General features: G+C 45.8%; 1 protein-coding gene across 1 annotated transcript in view; it reads right to left on the bottom strand.

Moving 5' to 3' along the window:
- The window catches only part of CTDSPL2 (CTD small phosphatase like 2), a gene marked incomplete in the record, with an annotated part of 2,284,573 nt that overhangs the window by 1,466,124 nt on the left and 793,899 nt on the right, over window positions 1-24,550 (bottom strand). The window contains 1 exon segment of the mRNA XM_044078258.1: window positions 5,143-5,361. Within this exon segment, the coding sequence (XP_043934193.1) occupies window positions 5,143-5,361 (219 nt within the window).

Raw genomic sequence — 24,550 nt, 5'->3', positions numbered from 1 at the left:
ATTTCGTGTTGAGAGGAGTTGCAAAGAGGTCGCAACAAGGATTTCCCCATCTTCTGAAAATATGAGTTGCCACTCTGTCGCTCAGAGACCACTCCTGCGGGGAGAGAATAGTTCTGCTCAGTCTGTCGGCTATCACATTGGATCTCCCCGGAATGTGTGTTGCTACCAAGAAACGGTTGGTTGCAATCGCCCAATCCCATACTTTCATGGCCTCTCTGCAAAGGGGGCAGGACCTGGTCCCTCCCTGCTTGTTCAGGTACCAGACTACTGACATGTTGTCGGACTGAATGGCAATCATGCCCTGGGGAAAGTAACTGTGTAGTGCTTGTAGCGATAGAAGCACCGCCCTCATTTCCAGTATGTTGATATGGAGGGAACTCTCGTCGGAGTGCCACTTGCCTTGGACTGACCTGCCCAGGTAATGTCCCCCCCACCCCGTCTGGGAGGCGTCCGTAGTCAAAGTGGCCACTGGAGGTGGGGGAACGAAGGGTCGCCCCTGATCCAGGTTGGAGGAAAGAAGCCACCAACGGAGGTCCTGTTTGCACGTCTCCGTGATCAGAACGAGGTAACAGAGGGAGATCCTGATAAGACCACTGGACTGACAGGAGCCACTGGAGAATCCTCATATGCAATCTTGCTAAGGGAACTAGGAGAACGGTAGCCGACATGGAACCCAACAGTTGTAGGACCATCCTGGCTGGGGCTCGGCGTTTGAGGATCAATGCACGGACTTGAGACTGTAATATTTCTATCCTCTCTGTAGGAAGATAGACCCACATTTGCTTTGAGTCTATCTCTACTCCGATAAACTGTATGCGCTGAGATGGCAGCAACACAGAATTTTCCCAATTGAAGGTGATTCCTAGGGAGTTGCCTAGAGATATAGTGGCTGCTAGGTTCTGTAAGAGTAGACGCCTGGAGGTGGCAGTTAGGAGCCAGTCGTCTAGGTATGGAAACACCTGGAATCCTAGACTTCTCAGATGAGCAGTCACCACCGCCAAACATTTGGCGAACACCCTGGGGGCTGTGGTGAGACCAAAGGGCAGTGCACGGAACTGGAAATGACCGTCTCCCAGGCTGAAGCGCAAGTGTCTCCTGGACGCCTGATCTATCAGGATATGATAACAGGCGTACTTGAAATCTATGGGGCACATCCAAACACCTTCCTCCAGCAGCGGGAGAATGGATTGTAAGGTGACCATCCGGAACTTGGACTTCTTGACAGAACGGTTGAGTTTGCTGAGATCCAAGATGGGCCTCATGTCCCCGGTCTTTTTTGGCACCAAAAAGAATCTTGAGTAAGTCCCTAATCTGGTCTGGTCTTTGGGGACCGGTTGGATGACTCCTTTTTGAAGCAGCTTTGAAATTTCGATGGCTGCGAGATCCCGAAGACTGGGTGGTGGGTCCAGGATTTTCCGGGATGGGGGGGGGGGGCTGAGAAAAAGGGATGTTGTAACCTCCGGCAATGATCCGGAGCACCCATCTCTCCTGAGTGATATTCTCCCAGGCCTTTAGGTGCCTCGAAAAATGACCCCCAACTGGCTCCGGAGCGGCGCAGTCGGGCAATCCTTCAGGGATGCTGGAAGGTTGAGGAGCCACGAAAGGACTCGCGGTCTCCAGTGTTGCGGGGGCCTCTGGGACGGCGTCTTCCTGAAAAATTTCCCCCTCCTCTGCCTCTAGAAGGGGGATCATCATGCTGTGAGGGGTAAGTCTTCTGAGATTTGCGGAACCACATTCCCCCCCCCCTCTTCTAGCCTTGGGATAAGGCCGGGAGTGGAAAACCGTGCCCCTACGGCAGTCAAAGTCTTACCCTCTTGTTCACAGCAGGTCAAGGTGTCCTTTACCTTGGGTCCAAACAAGGAGGACCCATCAAAGGGAGCGTCGGCAAAGGAAGACTTGAAGGCCTCCGCAAAATGACACAGGCAGAGCCAGGCTTGTCTCCGTAGAGCAACACCTGTACCCGCCGCTCTACTCGCCCCTTCGGCCGCATATGAAATGAGCCTCATGGACGAGTTCGATACTGATGATAGAGTAGCCAACTGAGAGCTAACCGTCTGGGCCAACTGCTCAGGTAGGTTACCAGAGAGGGTATCTGAAAGTTCCTTGACCAGATCCCTCTGAAGTCTGGTGAAGTGCGTCAGGTAATTCAGAGACCTTAAAGTAAAGGCTGCTGAAGTAAGGGTGCGCTTCCCGTACCGATCCATACTCCTGGACTCTTTATTAGGAGGGTGGACGGACGTCGAAGCCTCTGCCACATCTTGCTGGGTAGCAGATGCCACCACCAGGGCATCTACGACCACACCTTTAGATAAGAAGTCCTTTTCAGGGGGGGGGGGCTGACAGAAATTTATTCGGGCGAGCTGGCACCGGTTCCACAGAATCCGGGTGCTCCCACGCCCTTCGAGAGATCAAATCCAGGAGCTCATCGAAGGGCGGAGACACCCAGGAGGCGGAAGGCTGAGCCCCGAAGGCCTTGAGGAATACAGACTCCTCAGCGGAAGGGGGTTTGGACTGCCAGTCGCCTCGTTGCTTGAGGATTACCAAGATGTCCACAAAGGAGACATCATCCGAGGATGACTTGGGGGACCCCTCCGCATCATCGAGGTCGGTGTCCGAGGTGAGAGACTCATCAGGCGAGTCGACGTGCTTCCTCTTGCACTGTCTCTTCCTGGGAGGTTCTTCCGAAGAAGCCTCGGAAGGACCCCCAGGAAGGGAGGAATCCCCAATGGGGGTGACCTCAGGCCCCAGGGCTCCGCTGTCTTGAGACAGGGGGACAACAAAGGAACTAGTCTCCGTGCCAAGGGAAGGTGCCGGAGAGATGGTGGAGGTAGCCAAGGAAGATTTGGCCAAAGCACTCCTCATGGCCCTGAAGGCCGGACCCCCCCCCCCGAATCCTGGGAAGGTCCGACCCCCGAGGCCACACCAGTAGATGGCACTCCCGCAGCCGACGCACCGAGAGGGAGGCTCGGAACCGAAAGCATCAGACCCGAAGCATCACCCCTGGGGCCGACCGAGGAGGTCCGTGTACCGAACTCCGATCCGAAGGTCAGGGTTGGAATAAGGGTCGGAGCCGACCCGAGAACCTCCACTGGCTCCACCAGCACCGACTCCAACGGTGCCGAGGCTGTTGGAGGAGGAACCAATACAACAGGGTGGACAATCAGCGCCGGAGCAGACTGGGCTGGAGCCGAGACTAACTTTTGGAAAACTGGAGACTGGAACAGCCTTTGAAGCACCCTGTCTATATCCGAATCGGACATCCTCGAAGACCGAGAAGAGACCGATCGGGCCCGAGTTGACTTCTCCGCCGGTTCCGAAAGACTGGGGGACCAGCTCCAAATAGTCTCAAGTAATATCGGCGCCGAGGGAGATTCCACCAGTACAGCAATTTCCCTCGGAGCCGACGGGGACTTCGGCGCCGAGGTAGAAGAGTCTGAGCGAGCGACCTTTCTCGGCGCCGAAACCAATGGAGCCGGAGAAGGTGACCCGCCTCTCGATGCTCGAGCGCTCGGCTCCGAAGACAGAGGAGTCGAGGCTGGAGGCATCCCGTTCCGACCTCGGCTCCGAAGTCCGTGGAGCCGACGGAGAAGCCTGCCTTGATTTCTTTGCTGTCGGTTCCGACGGACTGGTCGGAGCTGAAGACGACTTCTTCCTGGAAGGAGAGGGGGAAGAAGATAAAGCCTCCTCAAAAGAAGGGGTGATAAGCCCCTTCAATATCAATTTGTTTTTCCTGTCTTGGAGGACACGAGAAGAAAAAGCGTGGCATACACTGCACGACTCTTGAAGGTGCTTAGGGCCTAAGCAATAAACACATAGAGAGTGATCATCCGTGATTGACATCTTGTACCCACACTTGGTACATTTTTTTAAAACCCGAAGGCCTATGTTCCTTCGACATCACCAGAAATACACACACCACAATCAGAGTAAAACTAAACACACAGAGATGCCAAATCCCTCTAATTTAAACAGGATAGGCCAGTAAATCAAACAGGCAAAAACTGTAACACAGCTCTGGCAGAGCACAAGGGCAAGGCCCCTCTAACTAAAAACGGGACCTTGACGTTTAGTATACAAATACCACACAACAAATTTTAGTAACAAAAAAGGCTGTAACACGGCCCGAAGTAGAGCGCGAGGAAATCCCTACTAATTTAAGCGGGAACCTAGCGCCAACAATAAATCCACACAAACTTTTCAAAAAGCGTTTAGTAGCTGTTAAAACAGCTTTTGGTTGAAAAATTAGAAAAATTCTGACAGGAAATTAGTCAGTAAAGAGTACTTAGCCCAGCCAAGTCGAGACCACGTCTATTGCTGTCGAGCAGCAAACGAGATCTGGGGAAGCAGCAGTGGTGCATCCTGGGATGTAGAATAGCTCAGTCAATTAGACACTTCGCTCTATAGTATAGCGTGCCGAGTCGGAGCCGAGGATCGGCTCCGAACCCATCAGTACAGAATGTAGGCGAGATAGGATCACATAACATCTACTGATTTGCACAAACAATTCAACTCCTTCTCAACAGAAAGATTAAAACAAAAATCATATTCAGTTAATACATTTTCTGTTTAGAGCCCTATATACAATCCCCTACTCCCAAGTTCCACAACATCAGAACTATTTTGACTTTGGCATCACTAAAGTAGCAGTGATAATCACAGCATGATACCTGCAATCAGCACACTAGAAATGCCACAAAGGAAGATAACCAAGAAGTAAGGGAGCAAACTGCATAGACAGAATGAAGCAGAAGGGAAAAAAATCACAAAGTCATGCAGACTCAAACCAAATCTCATACTGGGAAACCATAACAGACAACACAAAAATAATAAAATGTATTACATCTCACTGAGTTTTACCAGAAAGGATCAATTATTTTTAATGAGCTAAGAACATGGAAGGATTATTTTAAAAAAACCTATTCCTTCTCAAACTGCTTGAACCTGCTACCTAATCTGACTAATGTCGACTTACCACTTGACTAGACAGTGCTCCCTCGTTGCTCTTCAAAAGGGGCACTTGTGTCCTGTAGGCATTTCCCAGTCAATAAACGTACTAAAAAAGTTGTTATAAACAAATTCAACATACCATTCTCATTATGCAAACCAGTGCTCATGCTGATTACAATGCCTCAATAGTCTTACCTGTCAGTGGTGGTACATCTCGATTGGTGGGTTCATCAATATCTTCTGAACAGTTATTGACAGAAGATCGCACCTGAACTACTTGGCTGGAGTATGCTACTGTTCCATTAGCTGATGCTGCAGTATGAGTTGTGATCTCATCTACCTGATCCATGTCAAGCTGTTTTACTATCTCCTCTGCTTCAACAGCCTCTCCAGGGGAATCTGTACCAGATGTCCCTAAAATTAAATAAATCCATTAACTTCCACAAAACAGGAACAGTTAAAAGAAAATAGTAAGGGAATAAATATCTGCTATCAACCCAGCAAACACTAGAACTCTAGCACACTTGTACACCCATCATATAACCATCACCTACTACTCAAAGTAGTCTTCTGGTCAAAGTAGGTACACAAAAATAATTTAATAGCTGTCAGTGCACATATCCTCAGTTCTGCCAATTTGTTTTATTTACTATAACACTATAGCTGTTATGTCAAAATGTAAGGTATGTATATACCATAATGCTAGATACTTGCTGTCCCCTCTCCATCTGCCTTAACTATTGGGTTACTTGCCTCAAGGTGGATCTGAACCAGCAACACTTTCAGATCTTCTCCAGTGCTGTCCCTCTTCCACAATGCTCTATGTTAATTCTACTTCTCCAATACAGTTTGCCCCTAAAAACAGATGCAAGTTTCCCTTGAACAAAGAAACCCAAATGATAGTTGGACAGTAGGAAAGCTTCAGCCAAGGTCCATAGTGATCCTCCAGAAACAAAACATAAAAAGGTCATGACAGGAAGGGAGAAGGAGAAAGGGCTGTTGAGATGGACAGGGGGACAACAATGATCTAGACTTATGGTATGTACATAATTTACAAATCCTATTTTGTCCCCTTCTATCACTCAACTGCTGGGACAGAATCACCAGCTACCGTGATTCCTTAACAGCATCCTAGCAGTAAACCTTTAATAATATGGAAATGAAAGTTGCTCTGGATCTGGAAACATTATCCACCTTTCACCTTGCAATGCTTGGAACAAAGTCTACAGTTCTAGTCTACCGACGAGTGTCGGAAGAAAGCAGAAGTAGAAATGTACCTAGTGGAATATGCTCTTGGTTTGGTTGAAACAGATAAGCCCCTCTTCTTTAGGCGGGGAGGGTGGGGAGAAGTTTGCACTGAACCTGTCAGCCAGTATGTTGGCAATGTCTGTAGGATCAGTAATCTTCACATCATTTTGAACTAATTCTGAGCATATCTGGGAGTTTCCTCCTAGGTTTCTGACATAGCTAAAGAATGCTTTATGGTTGTCTTTATGGTTGTCTTTAGAGTCCTTAGCTATTTTTTTCTCAAAATTAGATAACTGGTGCCAGAGCCATGGCCTCAAGTTAAATGCCAAGAAATGCATAGTCATACCCTTCGGGAAAAATAAGGTTACCCCTAGCTACCGTATAGGTGGCAATCCCCTGAACACAGAAGAAGTTATTAGAGACCTGGGAACCCAGGTTGACAGTAGCCTTTCATTCGACACTCATATTGCTAAAGTAGTTAGGAAGACCTTCTACATTGCCCACCTTATCATGAAATGATTCACATCTAGATCAAGGGAAGTCATAGTCTCCCTATACTCATCAGACCAATGATCGAGTACAATGCCCCATTCGGAATGTATCTGACCCGACACTTGCAGCAGCTGGAGAGGCCACAAAAGTTCCTCACCAAAAGGATAAAGGGTCTCAAAAATCTGTCTTATGCTGCACGACTGAAAGAACTCCAGTTATATTCAGTTGCGTACCGCTTACTCAGAGGTGACCTATGCCTGACATACAAGGCCATGTCAAACCCAGATTTGATGAATATGCTTCATCTCAAAAAATCTAGATCCCTCAGAGCCACAAGGGCGGGTGACTTAAACCTCGACACGGTTATTAATAGGACGTGCTGGAGGGATAGATTCATCACCCAAAGACTCCCTATGCTGTGGAACAAAATCCCGGTTTATGTGAGGCAGAGCACCTCGCTGGCCTTGTTCAAGAGGAATCTTGACCAATGGATGGGAGATCGCAGATACACCCCAGGGGTTACCCCAGGGTCACTGCTCGACAGAGGCACAGCTAAATAATGGGCATAGTTTCTCCAAACAAAGGGGTGGCGTAAGCCATAAAACTATGGCTAGGCTTATAAATGCCCTCGGGCAGATAGCCTAGTATGAACCTATGAACCTATAAGATACAAATAATGGAATCAGCCATTTAGAAAACATGACTTTAGAAATTTTGGGCAACAATTTGGCTTTAGAAAAGAACACAAACAGATGACCTTTATAAATCTCAGTTGATGATGTACATCTAAAGTATGCAAAATGTACTCCCCTGGTCAGAATGATTAGGAAAAAAAGACAAGCAAATGTATCGTTTGCCTCAATACTGACTTTGAAGCTACTTTAATATCAAATTTAAAGTTAGGTCTTCCAGTTGCTTGGTCTTTTTGAAATATCAAATAAGGATGCATGGAAGATGTGGCCTAAAGTTCAGAAATTCATTTTGTGGGCATTACAGCCACAAAAAATAAAGCTTTCCAAGAAAGAAAACTTTAAATTGGCATAAGAGGAAGTGTTGAAACAGGTTGTGTGAGGGCTTGCAGTATCACAGAAAAGCTTCTGTGAAGCAGATTAAATTTTAACCACTCTAAATGGTAAACAGGAATCGATCACCATCTCTGAAATTGGGGGGGGGGGCACAGTTAGTTTTGGGGATTTGACCTCTGGATGAGGCTCACCAGATGGGTGAGGTAAGAGATCCGGTTTGGGATCCAGGACTCATGATGGTCGCAGAAAATGAAGCCACAGGTAAAGGAACCAAACCTGTTGGGGCCAGAAAGCTACAATGAGAATCACAGTTGTTTTGGTATGGAGGCATCAGTAGGACTTTGTAATTAGCGGGACAGGAGTCAAGGCATACAGGAAACCAGGTGGTCAAGTTATGGACTTACCTTGGTTACACAGTCCCTGCTAACGGGCAGCTGCTGCACTTTGAAATGTTGGGAGATGCAAAAAAGTCGCAGCACGGTTGCCTCCATCAGCTGAAAATTTTTGCTGTCACTGTGATGTTGAAGGGCCACTCATGACATAAGAATACATCAACTCAACTTGCCCACTATAATAATGGTTTGACCTGGTACATGGGTTGCTATAAGAAAGCATTACGAATACCTTGCCCACTGTCATACTCTCACAGCTTCTTGACATAAAAGGGCAAGAATGAGATCCCACCTGCTTCTTTACGTACTAGACCACAAAGGTGGTATGTGGATGAAATCACATCATGGGGAAAGAAGTCCTGAAGTGCTTGTAACACTAGAAGGGCCGCTCTCATCTCTAGAACACCAATGTGATGATGGGCCTGCAGATTATTCCAAGTTCATCCTACCTTTGTAATGCCCCCCCCATCCCAATGGGGAGACATCCATGGTAACTGTGACCACGAGAAAAATAATTAAAAGCAGGCATCCTTGACAAACCATGGCAGAATTCATCCACCAAGAAATATGACAGCAACATAGGTCAGACAATCTGGTCAGGTGGCAAGGAGAGTGGGTAAATACAGACTGCTGAAGTAATACTGTCCTCTGAAGAATCCTCAGGGAGTCTTTTATGAAGAAAAAATAGTTGCGTAAAATCTTACTATAACCATAGATGTCCTTCAGTTCCATGTTGCAGTATTCTCACGAGGGATCCTCCGCCTCAGGTGACCCAAATGTCCGGCTCATATACAAAAGCTTAGCCTGGCTGCTGTAAGGTGCATGGAATGTCTCATGCAATGACCATATACCATGGGCCATAAATGTGACGTCCGCATGCACAGACCACAGAACTGAATGCCCAGTCGAACAATAGTCTAAGGGAAAAGGTCCTATAGGGGAGTAGGATGGAGGGAAAGGAATACTGCAACTTGGAAGAGGAGGACATATATGGTTATGGCAAAATTTTACTCAACTATTCTACGTCCTTTTCTCATATTGCAGTACTCCAAAGCTCAACCAGTAATATGGGTGGAGGAAGAAATTGCAGTCTCCAAGAATCCATGGAGGATGGCTATGGCAAATCCTGCTTTAGCTCTCGAGATGCAATCCATTTGTAGTGTTTAAAGAAAATATGGACTGAAGACCATGTAGCTGCCTCTAGGATGGTGGCTGTATCTACACCTTTTAGGAAAGCCCCTGAGGAGGCCACTCTGGTAGAGTGGGTTCTCACAGCATGTGGTAACTGTCTTCCATGGAAGGAGCAGCAGACGGAAATAGTTTTGGATATCCAAGAAGATATAGTCTGCTTGGATACCACTTTCCCCTTGGCCCTGGTGTGAAAGGACACAAAGAGCTGGTTGGACTTTCTGAAGCCCTTGGTCTTATCCAGATAGAACCTAAGTTGCCTGTGAGCATCTAGGGAATGGAGCACACTCTGTCAATCTGTGGTGAAGGAAAGAATGAAGGTAAATGGATATACTGGTTAAGGGAAAGTTCATTGACCACTTGAGGCATGAAGGAGGGGTTAGTGCGTAGAGATACAGTATCCGTATGGAAAATGAGGTAAGGAAGGTTAGCCATGAGAACTTGTAATTCTGAGACTCTTCTGGTTGAAGTCAGGGCTACTAGCAGAACAGTTTTCCAGGTATACATTTTTAATGTGGCTATAGCTGCTGGTTCAAAATGGGCAGTAGTAGGTTTCCCCATAATGAAATTCAAGTCCCAAGGACGAGGTACGAGTTTCCTCTGTGGTTTGTTGTGAAGGACTCCCTTGAGTAGAAGCTTCACCTCTAAACTGGATAACAAGGGTGGATCAACAGTTAAAACAGGCTGAGAAAGCAGACAAGTGGACTTCCACTAAAGAATATGAAAGTTCAGACTTTAGGAGCTCAGACACACAGGACAAAACTAGAAGTATATCCACTTGAAAGGGATCTAGTTGCCTTTTAAGACACCAAGTGGAGAACCTTTTCAATTTCGATAAATAGGATCTCCTAGTAGTAGGTTTCCTGACCTCCTTTAGGACAGATAGCACGTCCTCTGAGAAAAGGTGTCTGAAAGGGATCAGACACACAGGACAAAACTAGAAGTATATCCACTTGAAAGGGATCTAGTTGCCTTTTAAGACACCAAGTGGAGAACCTTTTCAATTTCGATAAATAGGATCTCCTAGTAGTAGGTTTCCTGACCTCCTTTAGGACAGACAGCACGTCCTCCGAGTAAAGGTGTCTGAAAGGGATCAGAAGTTTACCACCCACAGGGTAAGACTGAGTGTCTGCAGATGTGAGTGGATGAAAGATCCCTTGTGTTGCGTGATGAGGTCCACCATGTAAGGCAACTTGTGGTGACTACCCTTGGCTAGAGACAACAGAAGGGGGAAACAGTGCTGCCTTAACCAACAGGGGGTCAACCAGCAAGATTTTTGGCTTGTCCTGCTGAATTTTTTGCAGGACTTTCTGCATTATGGGGAAGGGTGGGAAGCATACAGGAACATCCTCTTCCATGAAATTGAGAAGGCGTCCACTCTCCAAGCTTGTGGAGAGGGGTACCTTGAGCAAAATAGCTGTAGTTGTCTGTTTAGAGGGGAGGCAAACAGATCTACCTGTGTGGTGCCCCACTGGTGGACTATGTCCCAGAAGACATCTCTGTGTAACATCCATTCGTGAATTTGAGACAATGATCTGCTGAGGGCATCCGCCTGATCAGTGTTCTGTGATAGGATGTACACTGCCTGTATGGTTATATTGGAGTGAGTAGCCAACTCCCATGCTTGTAGTGTAGCCAATCTGTACAGTAAGAAAGATCTGGTCCCACCCTGCTTGGATATACCACAGGTGTGTGGCATTGTCTGTGAAGATTTTGAGGGGACCTGGATGTATGAGGGAGATGAATGCCTTCAGGGCCAGGAGAAGAGCAGTCATTTCCCCCGACATTTATGTGTTTTTTTCCAGAGGCGAGGCTCCCATTAACCCTGCACTTTAAGTCAGTTCACAGTGACCTCCACCCCCATCCCAGATCTGCTGCACCTGTGTACATCTGTTGATCTGCAGGGAGAGTCTGTAATGGGAGTCCTGGATTTAGGCGGAATTGCTGAATCCACCACCTTATTTCCTTTTTCAGGCAGGGAAGGAAGGGCACCTGAAAGTCTAGGGGGTGTGAGTGCTGGGACCGAACATTCTTCAAACACCATTAGAACTTCCTCATGTGTAGCCTGGTAAGAGGCAACAAGGGAAAAGTGGCTGCCATGAAAACCAGAAGGCAAATAAATTCTCTGGCTGAAGTGGAACTGACTAGGAGCAGATCCTGAAAACAGCTGGTTTGAGAACTGACCTTTTCTGGTGGGAGGAAGGCCTTCAATTCTGTCCTTATTTTGCAACCCAAGAAATTCCTGGGATGGAGTAAGGGAGAACTTCAGTTGGCGGACAGTGAACCCCAGGCTTCCCAGAAGAGAAATTGTGAATGCCAGTTGTCTTTGAAAGGTACTTCCCTCCCCCTGTCTGAATGAGGAGATCGTCCAAGTATGGGAAGATTTGTATGCCTTTTGTTCTGCAGAAGGCTACTACTGAGGCTAGACACTTTGCAAATACATTTGGAGCTGTGGATAAACCAAACGGCAAAGATTAAACTGATAGTGCGAGGATGGCACAGCAAAACACAGGAATTTGAGAAAGCGTGGGTGGACAGGGATGTGAAGATATGCCTCCTTCAGGTCTAAACTGGTCATGAAGGCACTGGGTGTCAAGAGTGGAAGAAGGGTTTGTATGGAGAGCATGCGGAAAGTAGGTACCTGGAGAAAGGGATTTAAAAGGGACAGGTCCAGGAAGACCTCCATGGGCTACCCTTTTTTGGAACTAGGAAGAGCCTGGAATAGAAGCCTTGACCCTTCTTGCCCTGGAAAAACCCTCTCTATTGTACCTTGTTGGAGCAAACCCTGAATGACCTGAGGTATGAGATGGATTTGTTTTTTTTTTGGAAGGAAGGGAATACCTTTTGGAGAAGGGTTTTCCTGCCAAGTCACAAAATACCCTCTTTCCACTATTGAAAGAACCCAGTTGTCTGAGGTGATTTAATGGCACAGGGGAAGACGGTGAGAGAGGTGGGCAAGCAAGGGGAAGATGAGAAACGGTGTCTAGCCAGTCACGTATTGTTAGGCCCATCAGGAAAGGGCTGCCTTGGAGTAGTGTGAGGAGAGCCAGTTCTGGAGGAAGGAGGCCTCCTGGTACTTTTTCTTGGCTTAGGAGAAAGGGGACCAAAGGCCTTTTTGACAAAACTTGGCTTGGCTGGGTAGTTCCTATGAAACTTAGGGACTGGGGAGAGAAAGATTCTGGAGATCCTGCAGCTCTTTGCTTTTCTATTGTAGATTTTTAAAAAGCTCTGCTGACTGCTTTCCAAAGAAGAACTTATTGTCAACAGGGGCATCCATGATTTTGTTTTTAAAATCATCCGAAAGGGGCTGTAGCCTGAGCCAGGAGTACCTACTGAGAACTGAGGCTGATGCAGTTGGTCTAGCTGATGATTCAGCGGCATCGCAGCTGCATTTACCGGAATGCCTGGCTACTTGAGCAGTAAAGAGAGCTTAGAGGACACCTGAGGTTTGTTTGGAGAATCTGGCATTGAGGAGAGCAGTGTTGAAGCCAGGGAGACTAGGTCTAGAGCACACTTAACCATATGAGTTTGGTAACTGATGGTTCTAAAAGCCAGTGTTGAAGAAGAGTAAATCTTTCCTAATCTGTCTATCACCTTACTGTTATCTGCTGGCAGCAGAGAAGAAGAGAGAAGTTGCCTGGATTGTTTGTCTGCTGAGACAGCAATCACAGCAGGGTCTGCCATAGGAGGTTTACTGAGAAATTTAAAGTCATCAGAAACTTTATAGAACCAGTCTGGTCTCTTTGGGGTGGGTGGCTGAGATTCAGGGGTCTTGGAAGCAGAGGTAAAGGCATCCACGTATGCTGGTACTACAGGAGGGACAGCAGAGGGTGAGGGAGATTCCATCTGCAGAAGCTCAAAATCTTTCTTCTGCACCTCTGTCACTTGGGTGGAATCCCACTTGAAATATTCTCTCATTTTGGAGACGGTCTCCCAAAGGTTACATCCTCAGGTGGAGAATGCCCTTCTAAAGAATGCTCATCAGGAGAGCAGTATTCCATTGGGGAAGCTAGCTGTAAGGCACTGGAAAGGGACTCATCAGAAGAGGAGGAAGAATCTTCCTCTTCTCTATGAGGTAGTGGCACAGGTCCAGCAGAAGCAGTCTAGGGCGTAAGGTTGAAAGGGCAGTAGATTGAGAAGCCGTAGGCCTTGGGGTCAAAATGGCCTTACATAAGGACTGGGACAATGCCTGCCATTCAGGCACATCTTCTGTTGGGGAAGATGTGCTCTGCCTTTTGCTTCCTCTTTAGGGAAGGAGTTTTGAGTCTTCACTGAGTTGGAGTGGGCCTAGAATCCGACAACAGGCCATGAGTAGAAGTGCCTACCTTGGAGGTGGACAGTAGTACTGGCTGTTCAGGCAAACCTGGCTCCCGTCCCACCATCAGAGACTGATGCTGCAGGTACCTCCACGGACATGCAGGCCGGAGAAGCAAGGGTAGCTTCTGAAGCGGTACCTACTGAAGTTGCCGAACCTCAGCCCCTAGACCAAAAGCAAGCAGGGCATCCGTACTTGGAGGCACAGGCCTAACTACCTTGGCCTTCTTTTTTAGCAGTTCAGACACGGACGGTTCAGGATCCATACCAAGGGCCAGGCACTTCAGACATTGGTTTTCGACGAAGAGCTTAAGAGCTGCAAGACAGCTGACCAGTGTTTTAGGAAAGTACAGTTGTGTACACTTACCATAAATGTAGATGTTAGAGTGTATTTACTATTGCAGTCATTACATTTGGGTAATCTGCTGGCAGGTTGCCCTCAGTTGGCCTGATTAACAAAGTCTTGGGTCCTGCGTCGGCTGCTGTCCCTTCTTCCATGATGTCAGGGATATAAAACATGCAGTCAATGCCATTACATCAGTTTTTTTTGCCGCAGATGTAAGGTGCCCCCTAAATGGGGAGCAAATAAAAGTAAAAATATTCCTCCAATCCCAAAAGCAAATACACCAAAAGGTCTTATAAGCATAGTGAAAGAAGGTAGCGGTATAGCCAGAGAAAAAAAGGGGGCTGGAGGGAGGGTAACCAGGAATGAAACAGTGAAGACACTCGAACATCTACATTTATGGTTAAGTGCAAACAAATGTACTATGTTCTTCGTGTTTCACTGTTGCAGTCATTACAGTTGGGTAGATTCCCAAAGCTATGGTTGGGTGGAGGGATTTACACAGCATTAGGACCAGCTATAAAGGCCCTGCAGGACAGCAGTGGCAAAGCCAGCTCTGGATTTAAAGAAAAATGGTAAATAATAATGTTTGCTGAACATATGAACTGAGCTCAAGGTAGCAGCTTCTAGAATGTCCCTGGTATGAACACATCTGAGAAAGGCTGTAGAAGTAGATGCAGCCCTGGTGGAATGGGATTTGATCCCCTGGGGAATAGTTTTTCCATGGTGCATGTAGCAGAAACTAATACAATGGCTCATCCATTTGGAAATAGTTTGCTTTGAAATGGTCTTTCCCTCTGCCTCTGCAGCAAATGCCACCAGTAGTTCAGATTTTCTTTGAGATTTGGTCCTGTTTAAGTAAAATCTAAGTTGTCTGTGTATATCCAATGAATGCAGAATCTGCTCCCCCTTGTTTTGTGGATTGGGAAAGAAAGTTGGCAAATGAATGGTCTGATTAAGAGCCACACTGGATACCACCTTAGGCATGAAGGATGGATTGGTCCTGAGAGATACCCTGTCTTCATGAAAAATGATGAAATGATCCACTGCCATAAGAGCCTGTAATTCGGAAATCCTTCTAGCTGAAGTGACTGCTAAAAGGAAAGCTGTTCTCCAGGAGAGAAATTTTAAGTCTGCAGTAGCAGCTGGCAAGAAAGGAGGGAGAGTGAGTTTTATCAGTACAAAACTGAGGTCCCAGGCAGGGGTTGGAGCTCTCCTGGGTGGTCTTAAGTTTTTTGGCCCCTCTGAGATACTGCTTTAGCAGAGGATGAGAGAAGAGGGAAGGTTCTGTGTTGTAATGAGCTGAAATGGCTGTAGCATGGATTTTTATGGAAAAGGACAGGCCCTTGTCAAGCATCTCAGTTAAGTATTGTAAAATCTGAGGAATATTGGGCTTTGCTGTGTCTATTCCTTGTGCTTGGTTCCAAGCACAGAATCTCTTCCATTTATCGGAATACGGTTTTCTAGTACTAGGCCTTCTGGCTTCCAAAATGACATCCATCACAGGTTTACTGAAAGATGTGGTTTGAATAATTAGTTGATTAGCCATGCTGCAAGATTTAGAGTTTGGAGCTGAGTGTGCAGAATTTGATAGTTTTGCTGAGACAATAGATTAGGTGTTTGAGGCAAGTACCACGGAGGAAGGTGTGACACATTCCTTAGAAGCGGGTACCAGTGTTTGCGAGGCCAGTCCGGAGCAATTAGAATCATTTTTGTTTTTTCCTGTCTGACTTTTAGTAAGACCTTGGAGAGTAGAGGAAGAGGGGGAAAAGGCACAGATTGATAGGTTTTTCCAGCCGAAGGATAGAGCATCCACTTTCCATGCTTTTTTGTGATGAGTTCTTGTGCAGAATTTGTCCAACTGATAGTTTTGGGGAGAGGCAAATAGATCTATGTCTGGGTTTCCCCATTTCTGTGTTAACATGCTGAAGATTTGTGGATCCAGTTTCCATTCGTGTGGGTCCATAAGGTTTCTGCTTAGGTCGTCTGCCAGAGTATTTTGCTTTCCTGGCAGGAACTGAGCTTGAAAATGTATTTGTTAAGTCAAGGCTGTGTTCCACAAGGCCATGGTTAGTCTCAAAGGGGGTAGGAATGGGTACCCCCCCCTGCTTGTTTATGTACCACATAACTGTGGTGTTGTCTGTCTTTATCAGTAGTTGTCCTGGATGAAGTAAGTCTTTGACGGCTGTCATAGCATTCTGAACAGCTAGCATTTCTTTCTGGTTGATATGCAGATGCATTTGGTTTGGACTCCATTTGTCCCGAATGCATCTCCCTGCCACGTAGGCCCCCCCAAGCATAGTCTGATGCATCTGCAGTTAGGGTTTGGGCGGCAGGGGGTAGAGTGAATGACAGTCCCTTGTTTTGGTGACAGGTCTCTGCCCACCAAAGAAACTCCTGTTGTAGGCAGGGAATGAGAGAAATCATTGTTTCCAGGCTGTGGCAATGTTGACTCCATAAGCTTTTTAGGTACCACTGAAGTTTCCTCATATGCAGTCTCGCATATGGAATTAGTAGAATGCAAGATGCCATGAACCCCAAAGCCTGCAGAATTTGTCTTGCAGATAACTTCAGTTTTTGTTGCCATTTGTTTGAAGTATATTGTCAATTGCATTTATTTGTCTGGCGTGTGGTAAGCTATCTGGGCAGTTGTATTCAAGCTTGCACCCAGGAATGTAACTATTTGAGAGGGTACCAGTTGTGATTTCTTTTTGTTTATGGTGTACCCTAGGCATGCTAGAAGCCTTTTTACAAACGCCAGATGGTGAAGAAGAGTATCCTTGTCCTCTGCCTGAATGAGACAATCGCCCAGATAAGTATAAATATGAATGTTTCTTCATCTGCAGAATGCAATTTGATCTTTTTTTTTTTAGGCATAGGGGCCGGAGCATGTGGCTCATGTGTCTGTTTTTTAGACATAAAAGTCGTTTTTGACCTTGTTTTTGTTGATGGCGTCTGTTTAATATAAAAATGTTGAGGCCTGAAAACACCCTCTGAAGCCGGTGCCTGCTTAGCGACTCCGGACCCATCCAAGATAGATACATCCGCGGGTTCAATACTTTGCGAATCTCGCAGCATACCAGACTCCGAATGGGACTCGGTAGAGGCCTGCGACTCAAAAGTAGCAGGCATCAGGGGCTGCGAAACCACCTCACTGAGTACCGGCGACTGGCTTAGGAGAAGCTTCGTCATCGGTTTTGGACCTCGACGATGTCTCTGTCTTTTTCCTTGCATCTTTTGTGAACTCCGGTAGTCGGATTGCTAACTGACAACATTTCAGGGTAGTTAAATCTTGAACCAAAATATTTAGAAGCAAAAATATACAGCCGCTTAATAGTGCGTTGGTTAAATTTAGCACAAAACCGACAGCAAGGCACAATGTGATCAGGGCCTAGGCAAGCAATACAGTACAAATGAAAAAGTACAGTTTTGTACCTACCATAAATGTAGATGTTCGAGGATCCACATTGCTGCAGTCATAACCTGTGGGGTAGTCCGCTGTCCTCGGTCGGCCCGAATACCAAAGTGTTAAGCTGGCATCGGTCATGGGCGCTCAGAACTGACGTCAGTACGCAGTAGTACTTAAGCGCATGACCGACGCCATATCCTCAGTCTTTCTTGCCCCAGATGTCAGAAGGCCTAAAAAGGAAAGGCCATAGCCAAAATAGAAAATACCCAACAACCAACATAGAAAATAATAATTATCCCAAAAGAAACACAGCAACCCCAAACTATAGAGGGGGAGGAGGGAGGGAAAATTGGACTGCAGCAATGTGGATCCTCGAACATCTACATTTATGGTAGGTACAAAACTGTACTATGTTCTTCGTCTCACATTGCTGCAGTCATAACCTGTGGGTAGAATCCCAAAGCAAAGGTAAAGGGAGGCTGGCAAAACTAAAAAGCATTAGGAGCTGCTAACATGCCCTGTAAAACTGCAGTGGCAAACCCAGCCCTAGACTTGGAATAAAGAGGGAGATGGTAATGTTTAGTAAAAGTGTGCACTGAACTCCAAGTAGCTGCCTCCAAAATATCCTTAGTAGCTACCCCCCTTAAAAAGGCAGTAGATGTGGCAGTAGCCCTAGTGGAATGAGGTCTGATCCCAGCCGGAACATCCTTTCCATGATGAGAATAACAAAAAGCAATACAATGGCCAATCCACTTAGAAATGGTTTGCTTTGAAACAGCTTTCCCTTGTGAACCCAAAGCAAAAGAAATAAATAACTGTTGAGTCTTCCTGAACTCTTTAGTTCTGCTCAAATAATAGCGTAACTGCCTGTGAATATCCAAAGAATGCAAGACTTTTTCTGGGGATCAGCATAGTAGGCAAATGAATAGACTGGTTTAAGGCCACATTAGAAATAGCTTTAGGCATAAAAGTAGGGTTAGTACGCAAGGACACCCTATCCTTATGGAATATCAGGAAGGGTTCAACTGCCATGAGAGCCTGTAATTCAGATACCCTCCTAGCAGACGTAATGGCCAATAAAAAAGCAGTCTTCCAAGACAAAAACTTCAACTCAGATGTAGCTGCAGGTTCAAAAGGAGGTAAAGTAAGCTTTTCCAACACAAAATTGAGATCCCAGGAAGGAGTACGAGCTCTACGTGGGGGTCTTATGTTCTTTGCCCCTCTAAGAAATTGTTTAAACAAAGGGTGAGAAAATAAAGGAGGGTCACAATCATAGTGAGCAGAAATGGCTGCAGCATGAACTTTCACAGAGGAGAAAGACAAACCCTTGTCTAATAATTCAGTAAGGTACTGTAGTGTAAAACTCTAATTAGGCACTGAAACATCAAAGCTCTTTGCTGTGCTCCAAAGAAAAAATCTCCTCCATTTATCAGCATAAACTTTTCTAGTACTAGGCCGTCTGGCTTCCAAAATGACATTCAAAACTTGTTGAGGAAGCTGAGACCCCCCAGGATCTAAAACAGAATATGCCAGGCTGTCAGATGCAGGGACTGTACCCTGACATTGAGAAAATGATTGCTTGCCTGGGACAACAGGTGTGGAATTGGTGGCAAAGGCCAAGGAGGCTCCTGTATTAAACTCCTCAGCAGAGGATACCAGTGCTGTCGTGGCCAATCTGGTGCTATTAGAATCATGCAAGGCTTGTCCTGTCTGACTTTCAAGAGTACCTTGGGAAGGAGAGGCAGAGGAGGAAAAGCATAGACATGAAGGTTGTTCCAACTGAAAGATAGAGCATCCACTTTCCAAGCTTTTGGGTGAAACATCTTTGTGCAAAATTTTGGCAGTTGGAAATTTAGTGGAGAAGCGAACAGATCTATGTCTGGAGTTCCCCAAGCCACTGTCAACTGTTGGAATACATGAGGATCCAATTTCCACTCGTGGGGATCCACAATTTGTCTGCTCAAAACATCTGCTAAGGAGTTCTGTGCTCCTGGCAGAAACCGTGCTTGAAGAGTGATGTGCAACCTCAGAGCAGTCTCCCACAAAATCATAGCTTGTCTGCAAAGAGGGTAAGAATGTGTTACCCCTGCTTGTTGATGTACCACATAACAGTTGTGTTGTCTGTTTGAATCAACACCTGTCCTGGTTGAAGTAGATCCTTGAAGGCCATCAGGGCAAATTGGACTGCTAACATCTCCTTCATGTTGATATGCAAATGCTGTAGTCTGGGAGGCCACGTGTCTTGAATCCATTTCCCATTGAAGTGTGCTCCCCAAGCCAGGTCTGAGGCATCCGTCGTTAAGATCTGACTCGCCTCTGGTCGGGTCACAGAGAGTCCCTTGTTTAGGTGACATTCCTGAGCCCACCACAAGGATTCCCTCTGGATGCAAGGTAATATCTGAATGACAGTGTCCAAATCGTGGCAGTGTTGAGTCCATACATTTTTGAGATACCATTGTAGCTTCCTCATATGCAGTTTGGCATTGGGAAGTACCAGAATGCAAAATGCCATGAACCCCAAGGCTTGAAGGACTGTCCTTGCAGTCAGCCTGGACATTAGGGATAATTGCTGGAAGTACAGGTGAAGATTTCTTTGTTTGTCCGGGGTCAAAAAGGCCATCTGAGAGGCTGTATTCAGTCTCACACCCAGAAAGCACATGCCCTGAGAGGGTACTAGACTGGACTTTGTTTCGTTCACAGAATACCCTAGGCACCTTAAAACTGCCATTACATACTGTAGATGTTGAAGTAACTTGACTTTGTCTTGAGCAAGAATCAGGCAATCGTCCAATTAAGGATAAATTTGTATTCCTCTTAGTCTTAAGAAGGCTATCACAGGAGCCAGAACCTTTGTGAACACCCTGGGCGCAGTAGATAAGCCAAAGGGCAATGCAGAGAACTGATAATGAAAAGTACCAGCCCCACAAAGCAGGAATCTCCTGCAGCTGGGCCTGATAGGAATGTGAAGATAAGCCTCTTTGAGATCCAGAGTTACCATCCAGTGATCTTTGCCTAGCAGAGGCAGAAGTTGCTGTAAAGTTAACATCTTGAACTTTGGAATGTCTAGGTATGTATTGAGAATGGACAAATCCAGAATTGGCCTCCAAGTGTTTCCTTTCTTTGGCTCAAGGAATAGGCGAGAATAAAACCCCAGGCCTACTTCTGATGGAGGTACCACCTGGATCGCCCCCATTTGTAAAAGTAAAGAAATATGTTTGTGAGCCTCCAGCCTTTGCTGAGGAGGTACATCCGGCATGCCTTTGAAAGGAGGCAAGGTGTGAAAATAAAACTTGTAGCCTTGATTTATAATGTCCAGCACCCATTTGTCTTGGGTGACCAAAAGCCAATTTTGCTTGAAAAGTGCCAACTTTCCTCCTAGAGGAGCTACCAGACAGGCAGAGTCTGGCAGCTGGAGATACAGGTCATTGGGTCTGTTTACGAAAAGGCTGACCCCTGCCCTCACCAGAAGATTGTGCAGGAGAACTCCAAGTCCTAGGTCTGAAAGAACCCTGAGCATGAGCTCTGCCCCTACCATGTCTAGACCTGCCCTTAGACTGAAACTCGGAAGAAGGGTAACACCATCCTTTTGCAGGCCAATTCCTGCTAAACTTAGGGGGCTGCACTTGTAAAAATTCCTTAACCGTCTGCATGGACTTAGCTTTGTCTTCCATTTTTTTCAAAACTGACTCCACAGGAGAACCAAAAAGAACTTCGGATTGTAGAGGAGCATCCAAAATTCGAGCTTTAACATGCTCTGACAAATTTTGATCCTTAAGCCAGGCATGCCTACGAATAACTGAACCAGTGGCAGCCACCCTGGAGGAAGCCTGAAGAGCATCAAAGCCACATTGCAAGGAATGCTTACCAACCTGATCTGAGGCATGAACTAAGTCCTGCAATTCCTTACACTCTATACCCTCAGCTAAAGCATCTACCTTAGATTTCAACTGACCTAACAGAAAGTTCTGATACTTCAGCATATGAAACTGGCAATTTAAAGCCCTCATAGCTAGTGTGGAGGAGGTATACACTTTCTTACCCCACCTATCCAAAGCCCTAGAATCTTTATCCAGAGGTACTGGATTCTTAACTACCGAAGCCCTGACACCCTTAGGTCCTTGACTAATAGTTTCCGGGTCAGCCCTAGGACTCTTATACAAATATTTATGAGCCTCTGGAACTCTGTAATACCTCTTTGGCTTGACAGGGGCAGGGGGTAAAGAATCAGGATTAAGGGAAGCTTCAGAAAAAACATCCTGAACAACATCTAAAACAGGGGGAATAGCCAAAGGTCTATGTTGTGGCAAAAACAAAAATTCCCTAAGCCTCTTATGAGAATCTGAAAAATCCTGACCTTCCCACTTGAAATGCTCCCTCATGCAGTGAAGGGTTTCAGAAAAGGAAAAATCTTCTGGAGGAGAAACAGAAGGACAGGAATCCTCTGCATCCGAATCAGAATAGGGAGGAAAATCCTGAATGTCCTCAGCTGAAGACTCAGAATAATCTGAGGAATGCTCCAATCCCTCCACATCTGTCTCCACCCTGGGCCTCTTGTCTGGAGGGGGCATAGAACCCCTGATTAAAGTAATCAAATCCTCTGCCATTTTCAACATATGTTTTTTAGGAACAGAGCCCGAAGAACTAGGGCTGATGCCTGTACCAGAAAGACCAGGTTTAGCTTTAGCAGGGCCCTTAGTGACAGAAGTAGAAGGCCTAATAACCTTTTGTAATGATGGGACTACAGAAACTTGAGAAGCCCCCTCGGCCTGACCTAACTCCTGAGAGGCCAATTCCTGTAAAATTAAAGGTTCCCCCTGTGATTCAGCCGAGACCTCGGCTGGATCCACAGATTCAACCGTAGTTTCCATAGAACCGGTGTCCGCAACGGACGACTCATCCTGTTTAGACTTTAACGATTTATCTTTTCGCTTCTTTGCGGTGGCGTCGGAGGATCCGGCGGCATGTTGTAGTTACACGCTTACGAAAACAAGCCTAGCACAATCTAATCTGCGTTTAATGGTGCGCTTATTAAATCTAGCGCAAAAGCGACACCCGACTACGTCGTGCTCAGGCCCCAAGCAAGGAATACAGAGAGAGTGACAGTCCCTATGAGGTATCTGTTTCCCACAAGAAATACAATTATTAACTTTTTCTGACATCCGGATTAACTGAGGCAAGAAAAGACAAAATATTCTAGCGGGTACTTAGCCCAACTTGGTTTTCGGTCTGAAACTCGAAAAACGAAAATTTCAGGACGCCGACCGGCACTTGCAAACGCTGCTTCTGCTTCGGACCATGCGGCAAGAAAGACTGAGGATATGGCGTCGGTCATGCGCTTAAGTACTACTGCGTACTGACGTCAGTTCTGAGCGCCCATGACCGACGCCAGCCTAACACTTTGGTATTCGGGCCGACCGAGGACAGCGGACTACCCCACAGGTTATGACTGCAGCAATGTGAGACGAAGAACATCCCTTATGAGATATTTGCTTCCCACAAGTAATGCAATTATTAACTTTTACTGACATTGGTAAGGAGCAAGAAAAAGTTTCCCTAATGGGGTACTTAGCTTTAGTTTGAAGACTTCGGTTCTGAAACTCCAAAACGAAAATTTCAGGAGTCAGCCGACCGGCACTTGCGAACTGCTTCGGGCACCGCACAGCAAGAAAGACAGATTAAAATGGCGTCGGCTGCATGTTTTATACCCCTGACAACCTGACGTCATGGAAGAGGAGACAGTAACTGACGCAGGACCCAAGACTTTGTTATTCAGGCCGACTGAGGGCAACCTGCCAGCAGATTACCCAAATGTAATGACTGCAACAGTGAAACACGAAGAACATACGGTTATCCATTTGTCTATTGTAGTTTTTGATACTGGTCTCCCAATTTGTTCTTAGCAAATAAAACAAACAAGAAAAAACACACAAAAGAGGGTCTCCACAGCTGAAGATAACATAAAAACTCCAGTTTTCACTTCAAGAGTTTTAATAAAAAGAAAATAAAACGAGTACAGGATCCAAGTGAGCGCTTTCACGTTCAAAAAACGTTTCATCAGACTTCAACACCAACACAGTACTCTGCATCACCTTATATATCATTCATCTGATCCAGATTGTAACAATCAATTCAATTAAAAATAAAAGGTACATGCACCTATAAGTTAATTAGAATATATACTAGGAATAGGTATAAAATTAAGGCCCTTATTGAGCATAGAAACCTCATTCTCAGTTAAAACATACCCAGAAATGTTCATGACTAGACCTTGTTCGTGGGTCATAATGCTTTCTTCTGGAACTCTTATACTTCTTCAGTATTCTTCCTCTTCCGTACTTTGTGTTGCGGTGACCATGTTTTCCATTCAGATTTCTTGATCGGCAAAGGAAAAGAGTGAAAACCATTCACCCCTGTGAAAACATCATGGTCAGCAATAGCAGGAGAGTCATTGCAAGCAATACCATTTACTTTTCTCTTGACACTCCTAGTGTGTAAATCTTCAAGTTGGTTCGAAGGCAATGCATGTGGAATAACTATACCATCGCCATTGGAGTGTACCATCGATTCTACTACTATTTTACCCGTCGTGCCTGCTGACGTCATCGCATTACTCATGCCGGTGTGTAAATTCTCATGGCCAATAACAATGCTCGTATCTACTTCAGCCCCCATCATAGGTGCTGATGTCCGTGCGATGGGTGTGTTTTCTCCAATGGTACCGCCCCTTTTATCCAAAACGTTGTTGCCGTTAATTTTATGGATTTTATTGTTAACATTATTATTTGCATTTTCTTTTGACCAAGAGAAAGCATTCCCTTTACGAAAGTCATTAAAGTCACGTTCGAGTTTTCTTTTTTTGTTTTGCAGCAATTTACTATCAAGAGAGAATACCATAGTTCTCAGGTCATTATATAAAATGCTCATTTCCGTAGAATTGAGCATCTGCTTAAGTTCTATTTCGATTGCATTAATCTCATCAGTCAGTGTTTTCTCTATCAAGCCATATTGTTCAATAAGTAATTTAATATAACCATAACTCGTATCTAAATTCAACTTCTGCCACTTGCACAATAGATCCGGATACGTAGTTCCAAAGGTCGGCATCTTTAAAACCCTCAGACCTCTCGGAACTACCTGGAAGCTCAAACACGCCTCCATATGTTGTTTCTGCCATTGAATGTTCTTCAGTTTC

The sequence above is a fragment of the Protopterus annectens genome, chromosome 7.part0, assembly GCF_019279795.1.
Source record: "Protopterus annectens isolate FY-2018-M chromosome 7.part0, PAN1.0, whole genome shotgun sequence".
Taxonomy (NCBI): Eukaryota; Metazoa; Chordata; order Ceratodontiformes; family Protopteridae; genus Protopterus; species Protopterus annectens.
The sequence above is the reverse complement of the archived record's forward strand: the minus strand, read 5'-3'. Positions and strand labels throughout refer to the sequence as shown.